Source organism: Oncorhynchus gorbuscha, linkage group LG19 (genome assembly GCF_021184085.1).
Source record: "Oncorhynchus gorbuscha isolate QuinsamMale2020 ecotype Even-year linkage group LG19, OgorEven_v1.0, whole genome shotgun sequence".
Taxonomy (NCBI): domain Eukaryota; kingdom Metazoa; phylum Chordata; class Actinopteri; order Salmoniformes; family Salmonidae; genus Oncorhynchus; species Oncorhynchus gorbuscha.
The window spans coordinates 53,475,943-53,498,723 of NC_060191.1; the positions used below are offsets into that span (position 1 = coordinate 53,475,943).

The following is a 22,781-nucleotide window of genomic DNA, read 5'->3' on the forward strand; positions in this document are numbered from 1 at the left end:
GCCTGACATTTTGCTGATGATAGGTAAGTCTGTGTTTTGTTGTAAGAGACACCCGGCTTCAGAGAAGTTGTCAAAACAAGAATGGTGTTCCTGGGCGATTACCCCTGATCCACCGTCTGCAGCACACACGCCATGGAACGGCCAGGGGAATGTTGATGGGAGAGAGGGTGGATGGGCAGACTGGATAAAGGCAGCAGAAATAGTGAGTTCATTAGATCTCTCAGATCTCTCAGATGGAAATAAAATTAAAATAAAGAAATAGGCCTTCACCCTCATGTCTTTTTACAAAAAATATGAACATTTTTAAGTAACTGAAAATACTGTAAAAGTGTTAGTATATTGTTGCATGACCACAGTTTGTGTTGGCTATGATGACACAGAAGAAACGTCAGCAACACAACAATTCAACCCATTTTGTGAAAGCAATGTGTGTATTTCTAGGGAGTGTGTGTTTATGGGGAGTCATGACCTTCAATATAGAGACCTTGCTTCTCAGTTCCATTATTGTCCCACACGAATCCACAGCAAGGGCAAGGCTGCAGTAGCCCATGGGCCTCATTGTCAGATGTATTTACCAGTATTTGAACAACTTGCTGGGAGGCTAAATTACACCCCACCCCCACCTAACCCCACGCCATATTCAAAATGTAATAAAAGAAGTCCTCCTATGATCTGTGTATACAGTACATATGAAATACATTTACACTGTTAAACCTGCATTGGAGTGGCTACTTCTTTACTGAAAACTAACCATCTATGCTTACTTAGCCTTACTTCATTAACAGCTAGTACATTGTGAACAGTCAGTGGTCCACTGCTCTGGGAGTGTGAATGACAGTATTGTGTTTCACAATGTAAGTAAAGCCACAGAGATTGAACAGCTGTCACTGCAGTGAAGTGATAAATTAAAGCACCTGTTATCCATAAAGAATTGAGGGTTACTGTAACATTTGATATATGCGTATCACCTACTCACAAAATTCCCTCATTGAGTGTGACATTTTTAAAGACGGCAGAGATGTATGACATTATTCTCATAATTATAGCCCATAATGTAAAAGGGCACTTTACCTCTTGCTGCCTACAGATGTAGGATCTTCATTTTAGCCAGTTTGCTACAGCAGGAAAATAATCCTGCAGCAACAGGAAATGTGGATTATAATTAATGGACATTTTTGTAGGGGAAGTGGACATTTCAAACTTCAGAAGCCTTTTTAAACCTCAAATATATTACAAGTTTTAAATGTCCTGCATTGCAGGAAAGTTCTCCTGCAACAGGGTGATTAAGATCCTATTGTATACATCAGACATGGCTGAAAATCTGTTTTATGACAGTGGTATTGTATAATTGTTTTATTTTAGATGTCCATTAACGCAAAACTCCTTGATACAAACATGTGAAGTACCTTATTATTTCGGTCTACTAGCTTTATAGGCAGTTCACTGAAGGTTATTAGATCCCCTTTGATGCTATCTGGTATGTTTATTTGCCACCAAACACACAAGAAACCAAGTGTGAAGGAGGAGCATAATGATGATATGAAAATATTGCAGAAGGTCACCCACTCAAGAGATTCTTGACCTCGGATAACTATTTTACATTCTATTATTCATAGCTATTTATTCTCCCTTGTTTCACTTTTATGTAACTTGAATATCAACAACAAGCAGTACCAATGTCATCACTGGATTTAGATACAGTATGGACTTTGCTGAATGGTGACCATAAAGACATGAGAGACTCACTCGAAATTACCTGAGACCACAACAATTAGAGAAGGTGTCATTGGTGAGATTCGCAAGGACATGCCGTTCTGTAGACAGGGCTTACATGGGATTTCTGGCCCCATCCCTTCCTGTTCCTGCCAAGAGAAGGAGCCATTTTTCCATTGACAGATGGAGGATTGGTACCTTCAGAGAGAGGTTGGCCTGGAAATGAATCCTGTCGGTGACAGGATAACAATGATGCATTGTTATTACACCCATATTATTTATGTAGTAACATAAGTATTACACTGTGGTGACACATTATGTTTGTGATGATACTTTAACTAAAAAAACACTACACTATCAAAGGGATACACACAACTGCAGTAGTTCATGTACAAACTATGAAGCACTTCCAGTTTTTTAATAAGGATCTCTATAATTGGCTTGATGACAGATATCGTTAACATACTCAAATTAAAATCAGTTTTAATTGTTTCTTGTCTGTAACGGCGTTCGTCTGTCGAAAGAGAGTCAGACCAAAATGCGGCATGGTGGTTACTCATGTTCTTTAATTCAAAATATGTACGATACATGAAATAACTTAAATTACAAAAACAACAAACGAAACGCGAAAACCTATACAGCCTATCTTGTGAAAACAAACACAGAGACAGGAACAATCACCCATGAAAACACAAACAGAATATGGCTGCCTAATTATGGTTCCCAATCAGAGACAACGATAATCACCTGACTCTGATTGAGAACCACCTCAGGCAGCCATAGACTACATAGACACTCCACAAACCCCTAAGACAAAAACACACCACAATAACCCATGTCACACCCTGGCCTGACCAAACAAATAAAGAAAACACAAAATACTAAGACCAAGGCGTGACATTGTCAAGTCTCTAGTTGGTATGGAGCTTAATGGCTTACAGTGCCTTCAAAAAGTATTTTCTGTGTTAGTCTGAATTAAAAATGGATGAAATAGATAATTTTTCTCAACCATCCACAATATGACAAAGTGAAAACGTGTTTTTAGAAATATTTGCAATTGTATTGAAAATTAAAAACTGAAATATATAATTTACACCCCTGAGTCAATATATATTAGTATATATATAGATTAGTATAACCTTTGCACATCTGAATTTAGGGATATTCTTCCTTGAAGATTTTCTCAAGCTCTCTTAAATTAGATGGGGAGCGGTGGTGAAATAGCAATCTTCAAGTCTTTCCACAGATTTTCAATGGGATTCACGTCTGGACATTGGTTGGGCCACTCAAGGACTTTAACATTCTTGTTTTGAAGTAATTTCAGCATTGCTTTGGCTGTATGCTTGGGGTCACTGTCCCATTAGGAACGTACATCTTTACCCCTCAGTCTAAGGTTGTTTGCACTCAGAAGCAGGTTCTCATCAAGGATCTTCCTGTATTTGGCTCCATTCATTTTCTTTGTCTCATCAGACCACATACTCTTTTGCCTTATGCTCTGGGTCTTTCAAGTGCCTTTTTGCAAACTCCAGGTATGCTGTCATGTGCATTTTTCTCAGAAGTGGCGTCCGTCTAATAAAGCGACCAGACCCCTCCTCTACTCCGGCCATCCCCTTTCTAAACTACTGTATGTAGCAGAAAAAACAACTATTGCTAGATTAACAACCGGCATCATTAACAGGTTCAAAAGAAATCCTGTTTTTAGTTTTTGGCATGGCGCTGGATGCTTTATGTATAATGCATCATAATTCCATGTCCATCCCCTCAGCTGGGAGAGTGCAGAGCAGCCATGGCAGGCCCATTGAGCAGCCTGGTTGATAATGAGAAGGAGCTGGAGTAGACGAGCCCCTCAGGTGGTTTGCTAACAGGATTGCTTCTCGTCATCTGTAGGAAACAGAGGACGCATCCACAGGCCATCTCTGTCTCGGACATCACATCAGCAATAAGCACCAGTAAACAGCCAAAGCCACTGAACAAGCAGCCTCACAAAGCTACATTCCTTTTCCTTGGGGCTGGGTCAATTGTGCTACTACAAATGAACAAGCTTACAAACACATGCACATAATTCCATACTAGAGCAGACTATTCTAAATCCAATATAAGTGGCCTGCAGGTATGTTGACCCACAGGCCTAACTCCTCTTCCTATCCTTCCCTGATCTCACTTTAATGGAGTGCTCATATGATTTAAAAAAAATAGTGTACCAAATTAAATGAAAGCTAGACCATTTTAATTGGATTAAATCTCTAATTTCGTCTCGAGAACAGTCTAGTGTAAGTAGCTGTTACTGAACAAAGGAATGCTGTTGATGAGAGATACTGGAACAGTGTGTTGTGAGCGAATGAGAGAGACTGCACTTCCAACCAGGAAGAGGACACGTCCTCCTACAGCACCGTCCTCCTCACCAAGTTGAGAGACAGAGATAAAAGCTATCAACAGAAAATCTGACCCGCATTCATCCTTTTAAAATCACTGATTTTAAGTCCATTATTCAACAATGTCCACCAGAACGTATCCTGCTCCTTTTCAGTAGCTAGGATTTTATTAGGATCCCCATTAGCTGTTACAAAAGCAGTATTTACTCTTCATGGGGTCCTCATGAAACAGGACATAATACAGAACAGTAATGGACAAAACAGCTCAAGGACAGAGGTACAGTTTAAGTCGGAAGTTTACATACACCTTTGCCAAATACATTTAAACTCAGTTTTTCACATTTCCTGACATTTAATCAGAGTAAAAATTCCCTGTCTTAGGTCAGATAGGATCACCACTTTATTTAAAAAATGTGAAATGTCTGAATGTTAGTAGAGAGAATGATTTATTTCAACTTTTATTTCTTTCATCACATTCCCAGTGGGTCAGAAGTTTACATACACTCAATTAGTATTTGGTAGCATTGCCTTTAAATTGTTTAACTTGGGTCAAACGTTTCGGGTAGCCTTCCACAAGCTTCCCACAATAAGTTGGGTGAATTTTGGCCCATTCCTCCTGACAGAGCTGGGGTAATCGAGTCAGGTTTGTAGGCTTCCTTGCTCGCACACACTTTTTCAGTTCTGCCCACATATTTTCTATAGGATTGTCGTTAGGGCTTTGTGATGGCCACTCCAATACCTTGACTTTGTTGTCCTTAAGCCATTTTGCCACAACTTTGGAAGTATGCTTGGGGTCATTGTCCTTTCTAAGACCAATTTGCGACCAAGCTTTAACTTCCTGACTGATGTCTTGATTTGTTGCTTCAACATATCCACGTAATTTTCCTCCCTCATGATGCCATCTATTTTGTGAAGTGCACCAGTCCCTCCTGCAGCAAAGCACCCCCACAACATGATGCTGCCACCACCGTGCTTCCCGGTTGGGATGGTTTTCCTCCAAACATAACGAAGGTCATTATAGCCAAACATTTATATTTTTCTTTCATCAGACCAGAGGACATTTCTCCAAAAAGTACGATCTTTGTCCCCATGTGCAGCTGCAAACCGTAGTCTGGCTTTTTAATGTCGGTTTTGGAGCAATGGCTTCTTTCTTGCTAAGTGGCCTTTCAGGTTATGTCAACATAGGACTCGTTTTCCTGTGGCTATAGATACTTTTGTACCTGCTTCCTCAAGGAGACAGAACGCGTCTCCTTCCTGAGTGGTATGACGGCTGCGTGGTCCCATGGTGTTTATACTTGCATACTATTGTTTGTACAGATGAATGTGGTACCTTCAGGCATTTGGAAATTGCTCCCAAGGATGAACCAGACTTGTGGAGGTCTACAATTTTTTTCTGAGGTCATGGCTGATTTCTTTTGATTTTCCCACAATGTCAAGCAAAGAAGCACTGAGTTTGAAGGTAGGCCTTGAAATACATCCACAGGTACACCTCCAATTGACTCAAATTATGTCAATTAGCCTATCAGATGCTTCTAAAGCCATGACATCATTTTCTGGAAATTTCCAAGCTGTTTAAAGGCACAGTCAACTTAGTGTATGTAAACTTCTGACCCACTGGAATTGTGATACAGTGAATTGTAAGTGAAATAATCTGTCTGTAAACCATTTTTGAAAAAATTACTTTTGTCAATTGCACAAAGTAGATGTCCTAACCGATTCGCCAAAACTATAGTTTTGGAAGAAATTTGTGGAGTGGTTGAAAAACTAGTTTTAATGACTCCAACCTCAGTGTATGTAAACTTCTGACTTCAACTGTACATACATTTAATTTAGCAGGCTGAATGCCTGGAGAGGGATAGGGTGTAAGGGGTGCGTATCTGGTGGCAGGGAAGTCAGACACAGGAGAGCAGAACTTGATCATAGCCGGAGCAGTTTAATAGTAAAACCAATGGCATAAGAAATACAAAGTATGGGTACAATAACCCAACGTGCACCAGTCAAACAAAATGTGCACAAGCACTTACAATAAACAATACCACACAAAGACATGGGGGGAGGACAGAGGCTTAAATACACAACACATAATGAGGGAAATGAGAACCAGGTGTGTGGGAAAACGAGACAAAACAAATTGAAAATGAAAAATTTGAGCGACAATGGCTAGAAGACAAGTGACGTCGACCGCCGAACACCGCCCGAACAAGGAGAGGCATCGACTTCGGCAGAAGTCGTGACATAGGGGCTGGTACTGAATGTGTGGCTGCAGACAGATGCTGACAGACAGGTCCTCTGTTTGCAGTGAATGGCCTCTTGGGCATGTCTGATGGTTTTGGAAGCTTATCAGACAGGGCCTGCTCCTGGGCAGAGGCTGAGTGGGGAAAGGACCAGAGGCAGGTCAATGTAAAATGCACCAAATCCAGTTAGAATTCCCAATCAAAACAATTGTGGTAATAATTGTTGATGTTAGAAATATTGAATGATAGACTATTTCAACAAAATGCCAAAATGTAATGCCAACCCAAAATAGAGTAAAGAAAAAATTTGAAAAATGATTTTTTTCCATTTGTTTCACAAATGCTAGATGTGCGTATGATTAATTTCAACTCCATTTAAAAATAATATTTTTTAGAAAATTATTTCCCACAAACATATCATTTAAAAAAACTCAAGAACCTCGAGTCAAGAACATTTTGAAGGCGTAATTCTGTGTACCTCTCCTGTATAGAAAATACGTTTCTAGTCATGTTCCTAGTTTACCTTAATAAAAGTAACATTTATTTACGCACGCCATCTGTGCCTGTATAACACTGGTGCGTAAAATGTTTTCCTTGTTAACCGGCTCTTCAGGTGCGCCTTCTTTAACTGCAAAATCCCTCTCCTTGCTGTAAATGCTTTCACCTAGCGCCTAGGAGGACTGTCTATCTATCGCCTCTGCTCCTTTAAGGCAATGAGGAATTAAAGCGACTGCAAAGGCAGCGGAGAGGGTTATTCTGTAGTGCTCTGAGGCAGCGAGGGTTAGCGCATGGACCAATGCGATTAAAAGGGCAGTGGGAAGATGCGCGTGCTTGCCTCTTGCTGGACGGAGAGAGGTGGTGAAGATGGTCTGACTTCAGCTCATCCGGATTGGGTTTTCATTCTTATTGAACTGAACATTGACTCTTTATTTTAAGTTATTTTATTTCTCACATTTTGATTTCAAACCTGATTTTATTTTTCAGTTTTCGTTTTAAGATGCGTTTTTGTGGATTCCACCTCGTTATTGTTTAGGTGTCCCCGTTTCACACCCGGAGATTTATTTTAGTACCTACGGTTGCCCGCGTGCCACTACCCTGACTCAGCATCACACCTGGGCTGCAGGCGAGCACGGTAGACCTCTCGAGCATCCCTTTGAAGCGCAGGGAAAGTAGCAATGCACGGAGGTCCAGCGTAGAGCTGCGGAGAGTCGGATATCACAGCTTTAACCAAGACAATCAGAGAGGCACATATCCTCCAAGCTCAAAGAGGGGTCTGAGAAGGGGAGAGGAAGAGTAGGCTACGAGAGCACCAGGGAGGGCGTTATAGAGAAAACAAGGAGGAGACGGTAAAGACATTATTATCAGCAGAGAGTTGGACTGGTTACTACAAGCTAGTAGCAAATGTTTAACATTACACCTGCCACACAAAACATCATTATAGGAAAGCAGCTGTCAAAGTGTGCGGAGGAAGACGAGAAAGCATAGCTTGGGGGGATTGAACGGAGCAGGGCATGTGGATATTGGCTGTTATCTTTTTCCAGAGCATCTTAAATGGTAAGTTTAATTTGCTAATTTTAATGTTCATTAGTTATGTCAGTAATTCAGTGAGGAATGTAAAATAGATGAGGGGGGTGGATGTCACCTGTGTTACACATTTTATGGTTGCCAACAGTGCTAGGGAGAGAGGAACGGGAGTGAAATGTGCTTTAATCTATTTTAACTATACGCCACATCATTGGTCAATATTTGATAGATTCACATAAATTGTGGTAAGGCAATGAAAATATTTTTTTATGATGCCTTCATTCTTCAATTGCATTTTTCATTGATTGCTGAGGAAATAAATGTATGTTCGTGAGAGGCTTGATAAAGTAGACGTGACCTTAAGGTTAAAACCTTAATTGTTGTCAGTGGCAATTACTACATCGAATTTAATCATTTTTTACATTCCTGGATATTTATGCCGGTCGGCTATGTCAGTTAGTAGTAGCATGGGCCTCAATAATGACTGACGTATTTTATATACTGGACATTTGGTTTAACCCCCTTCCCCTCCCCCATCCAAGCTATTTATTTAGGGTTGTATATTTTCAAGTTCAATGTAAGGTATTCAAATTCGAAAGGATATTAGACATTTGTAAAAGCTTGATCATGTAGCCTATAATTTGACTCTATCCTTCGAGATGTATGATATTAGATTAACATAGTACATTGATTTTGAATAAATGCATTAATTTTCAGTAAAGTTTTCATTAAACAATGCGATACATTTCTAGCCTGTTTCACAGGTGTGTAGCCAAATGAAGACTTGTAAAGAAACAATAATTGTGTACAAAGGAGATAAGAAAATGTAAGCCACCAGAACCTGATAATGATGCAAAATGGAAAGGCACCCCTGTAGACACTGCAGACAAATAGTTTTGTTGTTGTCATTTCTTATTGAGATAATGCTGGTAAATAGACTTGAAAGAGCTTGCAGTCCATATATCATGTAACAGAAATAAAAAACAATGAGATTATAGAATATTACACGCAGAATTATACTGTCTCCTTTCATGTGATCAATTCATATTGATTTGCAACCTAAAGATTAAAAGGACCAATAAATGATAGAAAGACTTTCTCTATGCATTCACTTAAAAGGTATGTGTGTGTGTGTGTGTGTGTGTGTGTGTGTGTGTGTGTGTGTGTGTGTGTGTGTGTGTGTGTGTGTGTGTGTGTGTGTGTGTGCGTGCGTGTGTGTGTGTGTGTGTGTGTGTGTGTGTGTGTGTGTGTGTGTGTGTGTGTGTGTGTGTGTGTGTGTGTGTGTGTGTGTGTGTGTGTGTGTGTGTGTGTGTGTGTGGGTGTGTGTGTGTGTGTGTGTGCGTCTGTGTGTGTGTGTGTATTTGTGTACTGTGTGTGCTTTCATAAATCTATGAATCTGCAATGTGAAGCTGATCGGTGAAAGCAGTAAATGTATACAATTTATTACTTACACAGGATCAAATAAACCATTATTTACTGGATATAAGGGGGTTATGAAAAGGCTGGGTGTGTATGGAAAGGGGAGATGGAGACTGAGAAAACACAGAGGTTGAAGAAGGGGGGAAACGGAAAGAAAATATATCTTCTTACAAACTGTACAAGCTGACAAGATGGGGGCATTGCAGATATTTTAAGTAAACAGGGTAGATAGAACCTCTGGTTGTGGTTATGTCGTAGAGGGTCGCTGAATTTACCGCATCAGGCAAAAAGGGGGCATTGGTGGTTTGGGATTAACCCATTGTAGCACATTGAGGGACATTAATTTTATACCAAGGCAGATGTGACAAGGCGAACCCAACCCACTTGACAAGAAAATCAGTGGTTCCTTTCTACTTCCTTGTTTCACTCCACTCCCCTCCCCCCAAAATAATATTAAATGATACATATTTGACTATCTTCCCTTTTTCCCTTGTAAGGCTATTCTCAGTCAGCTGCTTATTGACATCCAGGTTAGGCTATTCCATCTCTACTCCACACAATATGGTATCTCCCTCACTCACACTGGCTTCTGTGGAAACTCGTAAAATAACAATAAGGATTCGTGATTAATCATTAGAATTGTGCCGTGACATTAGATCAACTGTCAGGCCAGGCTGGATCCATATATAGTTCCAGAAGCCTTATATTGCCAACCTAATATATATAATAGAGGGTACATAGAGGGTACATATAAGAATAGAATAGAGGGTACATGCAAACATGTATTTTATTATTTGGAAATGGCTTCACCCTTCTGTGTTGTTCTATTGTTCTCTATGTTATGCCTTTTTGGACGATGGGTGTAGAATGCAATTGGAGCTGGAATCTTGTTTTATTTTGCTGCACTGTATTTCATTGTATTCTGTGGTTGGATTTCTGAAGATAGCGATTATCATGATAATGATGAGGTCTGTATTGACTGAGCTGAGCTGACAATGGCAGAATGACGACCTTGTAGTTAATTGTTGCTTTTTAGAGTTAGGTTTGTCTATGGAGATCCTACTAAATTATTATTCTAAATACCAAATTCGTATTCTAATTCCTAAATCTACAGGTCTATCACATGTTCACTGGCCTGTCTCTATGGAAACCTCCATTATGGGTGTCAGGAAAGTGTGAGTTTGACTAAATAAGGCTATACACTGGGTGGGTGACCGGGAATTGCTTGATAAGGGCCCAGCCACTTCCTGTGCCCTTATTTGGCATATTCTGGCATAATGATAATTGAGGGAATTATACCTGAATTGCACAATAAAAGATACAGCTAAAATATATAATTTTTGAGGGAACTGGGCCAGTAGATTCGTTTTCTCTGTTGTAATTAGCCTCCAAATACAACATTCTACAGGTATGATATGTATAAGCCTTCTTTAAATTTGTATTCTGGCCTATTTAGACATTGTGCTCTCATATTAACTCCATTTATACATATTATCTTAAGATATTGGGATTATTTTTTTGAACCATTAAAGCATTTATAAAACATGAATTAATAATGCAATATGGAAATTAAAAAATGTATTTATTTTGTGTACTGTGGGTTACCTTTTATAATTTTTATTCAAATTGAAATGTAATTAAAAGATAAAGTAGGCTATAATAGTTATGTTTAGATGGCTGAGGATTTTGCCCTCTAAAAGATGCCTTAAGGCAAAACCAATCCAAGCTCCAATTCTGTTTTTAAATACATTATGCGGCGAGGCAGCTCACACAGGGCCATTATTCATGTGTTGCATGTTTTGTCACAATTGTTTTGAACATTCATTTCAGGACGGATGCCCGACTGAGCATTCTGCTCAATGCATTGTCAATGAAGATTTAATCAAAAGTGCATTACAGTGGCTTGGAAATACAATGCCATTTCAAAAGGTGGCAAATAATTAGTAGGAAAACCCTTTGTTAGATTGACTTTAGATGTAGTATAATGCTAGCTAGCTAACTAAGATTGAGGGGGGAGCACCGGATTTTAGCCAACTAACGTTAGCATTACTAGCTATTTTTTTACCAACTTTGCTAGCTAATGATGACATTGCCATCTTTCTAAAGAAAAATGACAACATGATAATCATGGCGAAGTTGTTTACTACTAAATATTTGCAATGTCAATGTATTTCCAGGCCACTATAGTGTAATTTAGACAAAACAGTCATTCGCCTCCGTTCAGAATGACTGGGCAGCTTTTTGGGCACCACTATGGCGGAGGGCTGCTTGAGAATGTTCATAGCAATGGAAATTCTGAACAGAGGCGAATGACTGTTTTGCCATAGATTTCAGCACAATGATTGAGAGACAGACCTGAGCAAGGCCGTTTGAGATGGCCTATACCTTCTTTTGTCTTACACTAAGGTAAATAGGTCATGTACACTTCTCATGTACACATTTCTATCTCAATCAAAATGCCCTTCTTTCTCATTGTCGAGGGATGATTATGTACAAAATCCTTTTCAGAAAAGATAGTCCTCGTAGGGCATCTAAATAGCTGCCAACATCACTTAGCCCGCCCAGTTAGCATGACAACACATTAGGACCCTGAGAAGTAAAATGCAATGGAGACTGGGGGCAGATTGATTTGACTTAACTTGGCTGAGAGGAGGAACCTGTGTTTCAGGGGAGTTAATATGCTGGGGGCAATTAAGGCAGCGCACTGATTTAGAGATCCATCTGTTCCAGTATAGTGAGGTGCTCCTCTTGTAAGACTTATGCCCTTGAATCCTCCATATCTATTTAAAGATCTTTAAGACTTACTGTCTTTTGGTAGCAGTGGCCTCATGCTGGCAATTGAGGAGGACTTAGATCTAAATCTAAATCAGTATTATTTGTTTAAACCTATTTCCAGTCAGGGAACAGGGTCGTTCCATTTGATTTCAATCACTTTTTGACCGCACCGCTTTTCATTTGAACAAAATGTTCAATCCATATTTGCCCATGGTAGAAGTGGTAAGAAAGTGACTTTTCCAACTTGAATGACATAACATTTATGAGACAGCTGTGCAGATCATTTAAAAGCTTACAAACAGTTGTCAAACTATTTTACAATTTCTTGAAAAAATCATTTTCAGCCAAAACATGACACCCACACTCAAGAGTATGCTGTGTCTCAACCAATGGCGGACACAACAGAGACACCTCAGAGGATGTCAAATAGGGTCTAAACTACATTACTGATGTTAAAGGTTAAAAGTTGAAAACATTTTTTTTCCAAGAAATTATATAACAGTTTGACAATCTTGTTTGTAATTGTATTTATTGAATCCTTATTTTACCAGGTAAGTTGACTGAGAACACATTCACATTTACAGAAACGAACTGGGGAATAGTTACAGGGGACAGGAGGGGAAATTATAGCAAACTCAATTGTTTATCTTTTCCAGTGATGAAGATATGAGGGTCTCAAGGTTGGGTGGGGTATGCTTTGAGCACACTTACATGTTTGGTCAATCAGGTACAACAAGTTACTTTCTGAACACTTCTACCATGGGCAAAAATGTATAAAAAGTTTATTTCAAATCAAATGGGGTGCGTTCAAAAAGTGATTGAAATCAAATGGAATGACCCAACAGTCAACTAGGCATCCGAGCAGCACGGTTGACCTACCTATGAAAATATGTATAGTAAGGCAATAAAATATAGTCGCTCTGTATGCATTGATAGATACATATCGGAGAAGTAGATGTGAGTTCAGTTCAAACATGAATTCAGCACTCGTTTAAGGTCAATTGTTCTCTAGAGTCGTTCCCCTTTGAGAGGGTGTTTGCTGGTGAAAAGTGTGAATGGTTGCATTGTTGTTATTCCTGAGGAACTGTTACTAATGGTAATGTCTGATGATGGAGACCCTGATGTGTAGTAATGGATCTCCCAGTTCACACATTCTGACTGCATAATGAAGATGCCTACTAAAGATGTTCAGCAACCGTCTTGCAGTCTAATTAGTAATGGGGCATGGGAGACTCACAGGGGTGGTGGTATGTTTCACTGAATGTAAAATCTAATTACAAATCAGACTCTGTATCCTTAAGGATTCTGCTGAATCAGAACAATATAATTGCATGAGCACCATGTAAATGTCTTTCACATTAATATGTTAACTATACTGTTTAGCATCGGCTGGGGGAAAAAACTCACACAGATTTACGTGTTTGATCAACCGGGCAAAGACATGACATGTTATTTTATGTAATGTTATTTTAAAAGGCTGAGCACTTAGAAAAGTGTCATGGTGAAGGAACAATGAGACTAAAGCAGTTTTTAGAGAACACTGACAAAATAAATACATGCACTAACATTCTACCTATATCTAATGCACATACTGTGTTTTGAATTAGGACTACTATATATGCGTGGTGTGTATATAGAGCTCAAGTATGATGTAGTGCAACTCATAAAAGTGCAGTGAACAGGACAGATGTTGGAAGAGTGGTTGATGTGGCTAATCAAATCAAATTGTGTTTGTCACATGCTTTGTAATCAACAGATGTAGACTAACAGTGAAATGCTTACTTACGGGCCCTTTCCAACATTGCAGAGAGAAAAGAGAAATAATAGAAAAGTAACAGCATGAGGAATAAATATACAAAGACTAACGATAACTATTCACAAAGATCACATATTATTTTTGAGGGACAGAACTAATCGGTCACTTAATCTAGTACCCAAATACTCATGCTTTGAACTACACAGCCATGGGAATTAACTGGATGGATCCCTATATGCCCAATGCACATGTTTGCTCTGGTACTGTGTGGATGGATTACCTTGGTGACTCTCACAGTGTGTGTCTGGATCTCTTTGAGCTTGGCAGGTTGCTCACATTCCATCTGCTTCCCTTTGTCTTATTGATCTACACTCTTTTACCTTTCTTAGTGTTGAATCTATGTCCTTATCACAGCTAAACTTCTCAATCAGTCATTCTGTAAGATGCAAATACTGTTTGTGTTCACAATATTCAAACTTCACATCTGATTTCAGAATGCAGAGAAAGAGACACAAACCACAGTGTATGCATGAGCCTGCATTCAAATGAATTTGGATCCGTCACCAATTTGATGTTTTAATATGCAGAGTTGCACCTTTAAAAAGAGGTGGATCATATTTAAAGAGTCCCCAGGAATCAGTAACTTTGTGAATGTTGGCAAATGTCTCATTAGAGTGTTGCTAGCCTGAGCTTTATTATGTGTTGCTTTCCCTCACTCTCTATCAGCCTTTCCCCAGAAGTGATTATGCTAATTGCTGTTTGATCAGATGATTAAATTATAATTCGATTAATCCGGAGTACTAAATGCTCTGAATACATTTGCTTCTGCTTGGCTGGCTGGCTGGCTGGCTGGCTGGCTGGCTGGCTGGCTGGCTGGCTGGCTGGCTTTACAGAGCTAACGTTCCCTGTCACACGGTGAACACACAGGAGAAAGGGACAACCCTAGAGGAGAGAAGGAACATTACATTTTATTGGAGGGATGGTGTGTAGTGAGGAAGGGGGATAACAAAGAAAGCAAGGGTAGTGACTGAGAAGAGAGAGGAGGGGGCAGGTTGGCTGTGGGGTTCTTTAGGGAACACATGCTGTGCTCCTTAGTGTTAAATAAATATGTTTGCTTTACGGATTGGATGTGATAAATGTTTAATATGTTTATAAAGATTGTCAAATAGGTCTGGAGTATGTAAGTGAGTGTGGCACATGGCATATTTAAAGGGCCCTGGTTATGGTGCAGCTAATAAGATGACAGGAGCCAGCTGTTGTGACATTAGCACTGACACACTTCACAACGCCAGCTGTTCATGACTGAATTCTCTTTGACAACAGTGGAATGTGGATCAATGGAAGTAACAACAATATGTGATGACATCACTTCTGTTGGTTTCTCAATTAGTGTTACATCACTGACTAACAATAAATGGGGCGTTTGGAACATATTTGACATTTGCTACATGATTTATGATCACCTGGGCATCACCTGTTCACCTATTTTAATTTTCACTAGAATTTCTCCTCTACACTGTAGTATGTGTACATTTTCCACCACTCTGGAAGATCCTGTTCCCATAGCGAGCATGCAGGTTGGCAATTATGTATATATTCATGACAACATCATTGATGTCCCTGCACCTTACTGTTTGGTGACATAATAAGGAGTGTTGACCAGTACATGCTGTAGTATGTGAGGCTGATCATTTCTGACCAACAAGAAACACCTCACGGCCAGACCTGTCGTGTTGTAAGATGGCGACCCATTACAAAATACTATTTGAGTAACTGCTAATATTATCAATAGTGCATCATTTATTTTCTGAGAGATATTGTTATTTTCAAAGTCAACGTTGTGTAGTTCTAAAAAGTGGAGAATCAATTGTTTGGAATTGTAACAGTAATTGCTTATCTACCTAGCAACTGCTTTGTTCTATTCTGATTGGTCAGATTTAGGTTAATTGTTGGAGGAGAACAGGAAGTAGTTGAGTTCATGGATGGCAGTAACTGTGGTCAGTCCCATCATTAATTCTGCAGATGTGTAATCTGTCTCTTTCCAGTGTTTGTCTATATAGACAGTCATCCATCCATCCACCGTCTAAATAACCCTCAAACTGCACTATCAACAGTATGTAATAAACTTAATTACTCCAACTTTGTGTGAGGAAGCTAAGCAGGGTTGTCTGTCAAAATACTGTTGAGCCCATGTGCTCTGCTTGACCTGGGGTGTGTTCAGTTCAGTTTAACGCTTGCTACGTTACGTGACGTTTGTACTGAACGACACATTTCCCCAAAATGCTGCATTCTATAACAGCCTTTGAGGTACACTCTATGTACAAATGTATGTTGACACCCCTTCAAATTTGCGGATTTGGCTATTTCAGCCATGCAGCCATGCAATCTCCATAGACAAACATTTGTATTAAAATGGCCTTACTGAAGAGCTCAGTGACTTTCAATGTGGCACCGTCATAGTGTGCCACCTTTCCAACAAGTCAGTTCGTCAAATTTCTGCCCTGCTAGAGCTGCCCCGGTCAACTGTAAGTGCCGTTAGTGGAAACTTCTAGGAGCAACAACAGCTCAGCCACACAAGCTCAAAGGCCAAACAAGCTCAAAGAATGGGACCGCCAAGTACTGAACCGCGTAGAGCGGTAAAATCGTCTGTCCCCAGCTGCAGCACTCACTGCCAAGTTTCAAACGGCCTCTGGAAGCCACGTCAGGAGAATGACTGTTCGACAGGAGTTTCATGAAATGGGTTTCATGGCTGAGCAGCCGCACACAAGTCTTTCATTTATGTATTTAACCTTTATTTAAATAGGCAAGTCAGGTAAGAACATATTCTTATTTACAATGACGGCCTACCCCGGCCAAACACTAACCCAGACGATGCTGGGCCAATTAGGCACCGCCCTAACGGGACTCCCAATCACGGCTGTTTGTGATACAGCCTGGAATCAAACCAGAGTCTGTAGTGACGCCTCTAGAACTGAGATGCAATGCCTTTGACCACTGCGCCACTCGGGAGACGGAGTGTCTAAGATCATCATGCGCAAACGTCGGCTGTAGTGGTGTAAAGCTTTCCGCCATTGGACTCTGGAGCAGTGGAAACACATTCTCTGGAGTGATGAATCACGCTTCACCTGGCAGTCCAATGAACAAATCTGGGTTTGGCGGATGCCAGGGAGGCACTACCTGCCCCAATGCATCATGCCAACTCTTTGGTGGAGGAGAAATAATGGTCTAGGGCTGTTTTCATGGTCCGGGCTAGGCACCTTAGTCCCAGTGAAGGGACATCTTAACTATACAGCATACAATGACATTCTAGATGATTCTGTGCTTCCAACTTTGTTGCAACAGTTTGGGGAAGGCCCTTTCCTGTTTCAGCATGACAATACCCCAGTGCACAAAGCGAGGTCCATAAAGAAATGGTTTGTCGCGATCGGTGTGGAAGGACTTGACTGGCCTGCACAGAGTCCTGACCTCAACCCCATCGAACACCTTTGGGATGAATTGGTAAGACAACTGCGAGCCAGGCCTAATCGCCCAACATCAGTGGGCAATTAGGCTGAATGGAAGCAAGTCCCGGCAGCAATGTTCCAACATCAGTCAGCTCTTGTTGCTGAATGGAAACAAGTCCCCGCAGCAATTTTCCAAGAGTGAAACAAGTGGAAAGCTTTCCCAGAAGAGTGGATTCTATTATAGCAGCAAAGGGGGGACCAACTCCATATTAATGCCCATGTATTTGGAATGAGCTGTTTGACAAGTAGGTGTCCACATACGTTTGATCCCGTTTGGTCGGTGTGGCGAGGTGTGGCCTGATCAATATGGATGTGACCATTAGGAATCGCAAAAAAACCTGTGCAGCACACCATACACAATCACCCTCTGGGCCACCATAATCACGCTGTCTTCAACTGGTTGTACAGTACCATTTCTGGTACAAAGGAATCCGACAAAGGATATAAGAAAGATTCAGCATACTATACTCAACAGGTTCACAGCTCTTTCTTTAATCAACAGTCCAGTGTGACCATGTCCTTCTCATCTAAAATGTTGCCACCCAGCATTGGTTTACTTGGATGTCATTAATTCAAGATGGTCTAGCATCTTGGCAGTATCCCTGTAGGTTTAAGCAGTGGTTTAGTTTAGTCTACACACATTGACTTCCCCTTGCTCTCCCCTCTGCCGCTCACAGGCTTTGACAAGGGGATTAGCTCCAGCTTGCCATAAATACATCATGTTGTTTTCATTTCTGTTCATTTGTTTGTGGAAAGTCTACCCAATATGAAGAAAATGCTGCACTCGAAATTTCTTGAGAAATTTGCAAAAAATAACCTTAGTATTCCCTCATTGGCACAGATAGATTGAATCAACCTAGAAAAGTCTGGGCACTGAGGAGGACAATCATTGAGCAATTTTAAGAACTTGGTATTCTCATAAGAGTAGTTGTAACAAAAATTGTTTTCTCCCATCCATTTGATTGAATATACAAAAGTGTTTGCTCGGTTAATGCCTGTAGACTACAACAAAAGAGGACCGTGCAAGCCTTCATTCTCATCGACGGGGCTGTAATGGAACAGGTTGAGAGCTTCAAGTTCCTTGGTGTCCACATCACCAACAAACTAACATGGTCCAAGCACACCAAGACAGTCGTGATGAGGGCACGACAAAACCTATTCCCCCTCAGGAGACCGAAAAGATTTGGCACGGGTTGTCAGATCCTCAAAAGGTTCTACAGCTGCACCATCGAGAGCATCCTGACTGGTTGCGTCACTGCAAGGCACTACAGAGGGTAGTGCGCACGGCCCAGTACATCACTGGGGCAAAGCTTCCTGACATCCAGGACCTCTATACCAGGCGGTGTTAGAGGAAGGCCCTAAAAATTGTCAAAGACTCCAGCCACCCTGGTCATAGACTGTTCTCTCTGCTACCGCACGGCAAGCGGTACCGGAGCGCCAACTCTAGGTCCAAGAGGCTTCTAAACAGCTTCTACCCCCTTGCCATAAGACTCCTGAACATCTAATCAAATGGCTACCCAGACTATTTCCATTGCCCCCCCCCTCTTTACACCAGTGCTACTCTCTGTTATTATCTATGCATGGTCACTTTAATAACTCTACCTACATGTACATATTATCTCAATTACCTTGACTAACAGGTGACTCTGTACCAGTACCCCCCTGTATATAGTCTCGCTATTGTTATTTGACTGCTGCTCTTTAATTACTTGTTACTTTTATTCATTTTTCTTATTCGTATTATTATTATTATTATTATTTAAACTGGATTGTTGGTTAGGGGCTTGTAAGTAAGCATTTCCCTGTAACCTACACCTGTTGTATTTGGCGCATGTGACTAATAAAATGTGATTTGATTTTAAATAAACTCTTTCTCCACCCTCTAGTGTTCATATTGCGCAACGAAACAGTATTATTTTTACCCTGGTACTTTTTATTCAGCTGTAGTAGCAGCAGAGGGAGCTGCTATAGTTTGGTATATACTGTAATCCCCCATCAGATTCTCTCCCTCCTGTTAGTTCATCAGCAGCATAATTCAGACATCAACGTCTGGAGCGCTGACATTCTCCCTACTGAGATATGCTGCTGCTGCCTCCTCTATTAATGAGACATCCACTCTCACCCATTTAACACATGAAAATAAAAGTAGATCTAGAGAGGTGCACCATGGGGCTCCGCTTTACCATATCCTACTCCTCTGACATCATACAATGGATCTGTCTTTGCATATCACCCGTGAGCAGAGCAGAGCAGACAACGGCCCCTTCTGTCATGTCCTGGTTAATATTCATGAAAGCAAATTGGGAGACTGTCATTTGGCAAGTTCCTGTACAAGCCCTGTGTATAGCCTCTGGGCAGAAAGAGGAGAATGCTTACTCACATTGGATAACCCCCCTCATTGCCCCCTACCCTGTTTCCTTTCTTCCCCTGTCTCCTGTCTCTGCTCCTGGTCCCAGGCCACCCCCCAGGCATAGCACAGAGGGCCGCTTTAATTACCAAGGGTTCCTGGCTGACAGAGCCTGTCACAGTGCAGCAGCTGCCCGCCCCGCCCCACTCTGCCCCGTGTGCCTATGCCCACTGGCAGCCCTGACGACAGGCCACTGGCTCATCAGACGTGACATGGGTGCCCTATAAAATACTTGGACCCAGTTGATCAATCCACCCTCCCAGTCTCTCTGGATTTCCATATTTTCTCTGTCTCTTTTTCTGCTCTCGAAGTCTGTCTGTCAGATGAGCTCATGATAAAACAATGGTAAAATATGGAATAGCACCCATGGATGAAGCACAATTTAAACAGTAAACTTCCAAACAAATGCACGACATAAACTGTACATGTGGCTGTATTCATTAAAGGAAGAGGCAGTAAGGGGTTAAAGCATGCATACATGTTGGTGTTTGTCCCATCAGCATCGATTACACGTTGAATTAAACGAAGCGCCTCGGTAGTCCTGAAAGCCCTCTGTGATGGCTGATTACACCTGCCTGTCAGCTGATGAATTCTACTGCCTTTGATTGATCAGCTTCACTCAAAGTATGAATATTCATATTTATGTTCATTTTCATGGTAAACGTGTTATGTAAACACTGTTTTTTTCAGACTGTACCTCTATGTTAATACAAGGGGCTGTTTTGTGTGCAGATAATAATCATGCTCAGCCTTCCATCCCAAAATATTCCATCTTGATGTTCATCCAATCGCAACACAGCAGTTGCATAATGACAGCGTGATTGAGAGTTATTTTCATATTAAAATGAGAGAAGAGCCATTTGGTGCTATGGAATATTGATGCTAATTGGCATCATTTCAATATGGAAGTAAATGGATAATATAATAGATTACAAATGATTGTTGTTACTCTCAAGTGGTACACTTTCAGATTTACTGCTCAATGATGGTTTTCATTCGATGTTTTCATATTAGCAGTATTGTTTTATTGTACCAATCTAGTGCTATGATACCACTTATTGAATGGAATGATTAAGATATCATTCTCTGTACATATACATTCATTTTTTCATCCACTGCTCTGTTTAGTTGCTTAGGAATTAAACATGCATTCACAGTAATTGTATACTGAGAATATTCCCAGGTGCATGAAGCTACAGTACAATAGTTGCTAGATATGTGGACTTAACACCAGGCATCATTTGCCTCTGGCATAAACATTCTCCTTGTTTGTTTTTCATGGTTGGATGCCCATCTCTGGGCTATCTAACATCTACAACATTTACAAATCTAGGAAATGTAAATCTGTTCAGGGATATGTTTGTGTGTATAAAATGTTCCTGATTTATATTCCCAACTGGAATCCTCCCCCCTTCTCACTGGAAAAGACAGTGGCAATGAAGTGGCCTTGTCTTTTTTCTTCTCCCTCCAGCTTTGCTGATAGAAACAAAGCTTGGTTAATTATAGATGGATATAATACATTATTGAACAGTGTCACTTCTTTCGTCTTTATGGTTCAGCCCATGAAAAATTATGGCAATTACAAATGACCTCTGTGGTTATTTAGTAAGTGGTTAGGTTTGAGAGAAGTTGTTCGGGCATGAGAAGCATGACCCTTAGTGGGGCCTCTGAGGAGGTTGGATGAACCCTTTGTAGAGTAACTCATGTAGAGCTGCTCCGTTAGGAATGGGTGTAGCAGTGCAGTGACATGGTACTCAGTATGATTAGATCCACAAGGATCTTTGACTTCTCTGCAGTTGGTCTTATCAAAACAATCTTTGTTATGACAACACGGTGCTAAATTGAGTCGCTTTTATGAGTTTCAAGTTTAATTAGTCGTATGTTCGGGAGACACATGGTATACACCGTCCAACACAATGCTTACTTGCCCGTTCCTTCTTGACAATGCAACAACAATAAGTAAGAAAATATGAGAAAATGAACATAAAGTAAATAAGGCTCAGTAGAATAGAGGAAATATGCCGAATGTGAAATATGCTGAGCCCACTGTCGCTATTCCCATTTCTTTTCAGTACTCAGAATACAAGCTTTTCAAAATGTCACACTCCTTTGATGTACATTTACTATTGTGACATTTTCTGCTTTCAGTGTATAGACTGCATGTACAAAACATTATGAACACCTGCTCTTTCCATTAACATAGAGTGACCAGGTGGAACCTATGATCCCTTATTGATTTCACTTGTTAAATCCACTTCTATCAGTGTAGATGAAGGGGCCAGTATCCCTGAATGGGCCAGTATCCCTGTGGAACGCTTTTGAGTCAAATTTAATAGAACGTTTTGTTGTTTGGGAATTGTATTGGACAGCGTTTTTTTCTGTATGAAATGACTATAAAGGACTTCTTGTGTTGCTAGTGTTATAAATCTAATGGGTGCTGCATCTGTTTTCGTTCTCAGCAATTGGCTCAGATTGCTCTTGATAAACCGCCAAAGATCTGTAACACTGAAATGTTTGAGACAGAGAATTTTAGAAAGCCGTCAAATATTATATTCAACATATCTTACGTTTTATCAATGCAATTGGTATTTTAATGTTTCTAAAATATGAACATCACCACCAATTATTGAATAATTATTTAAGACACCTACACATTGATGGTTTCAGAGGATTTTTCATTAAAATGACTTGGCACACCTACAGGTTGGTTTTGATCTCTCCCTGATGTCTGAGGCTGTATTATCAATATGCCACAAGGAAGGGTTCTACTTCAGCCCCAGCTGCAAAAGGGAATGAATTACAATTTGATATGACTTTGATGTATTCTTTTCAATTGAGTCTTTAAAGCAGCTACACACCCACACATAGCAATACGAATTTCACTCCATTTTAAAAGATTTAAACAGGCACAACCTTGATAGAACTAGTCTTTTTTTTCTCTCAATCAATGTTATTTATTTGTTATTGGGCAAATCATGATGGGCTTCAATGTGTAACAGGTGCGTTTGTACTTCGTAACTCTCCTGCGTTGTGTTTTTAAAGAAAGTCCAGCCAGTGGTCCCAGGTGATTGGTGTTTA

At 40.4% G+C, this 22,781-nt stretch overlaps 1 protein-coding gene across 1 annotated transcript in view; it reads left to right on the forward strand.

The window, feature by feature from the left end:
* The first annotated feature begins 7,089 nt into the window (after positions 1-7,089).
* Positions 7,090-22,781, forward strand: part of LOC124005614 (Down syndrome cell adhesion molecule homolog) — a 135,048-nt gene continuing 119,356 nt past the window's right edge. The window contains 1 exon segment of the mRNA XM_046315029.1: positions 7,090-7,873. Within this exon segment, the coding sequence (XP_046170985.1) occupies positions 7,831-7,873 (43 nt within the window). The 5' untranslated portion in view covers positions 7,090-7,830.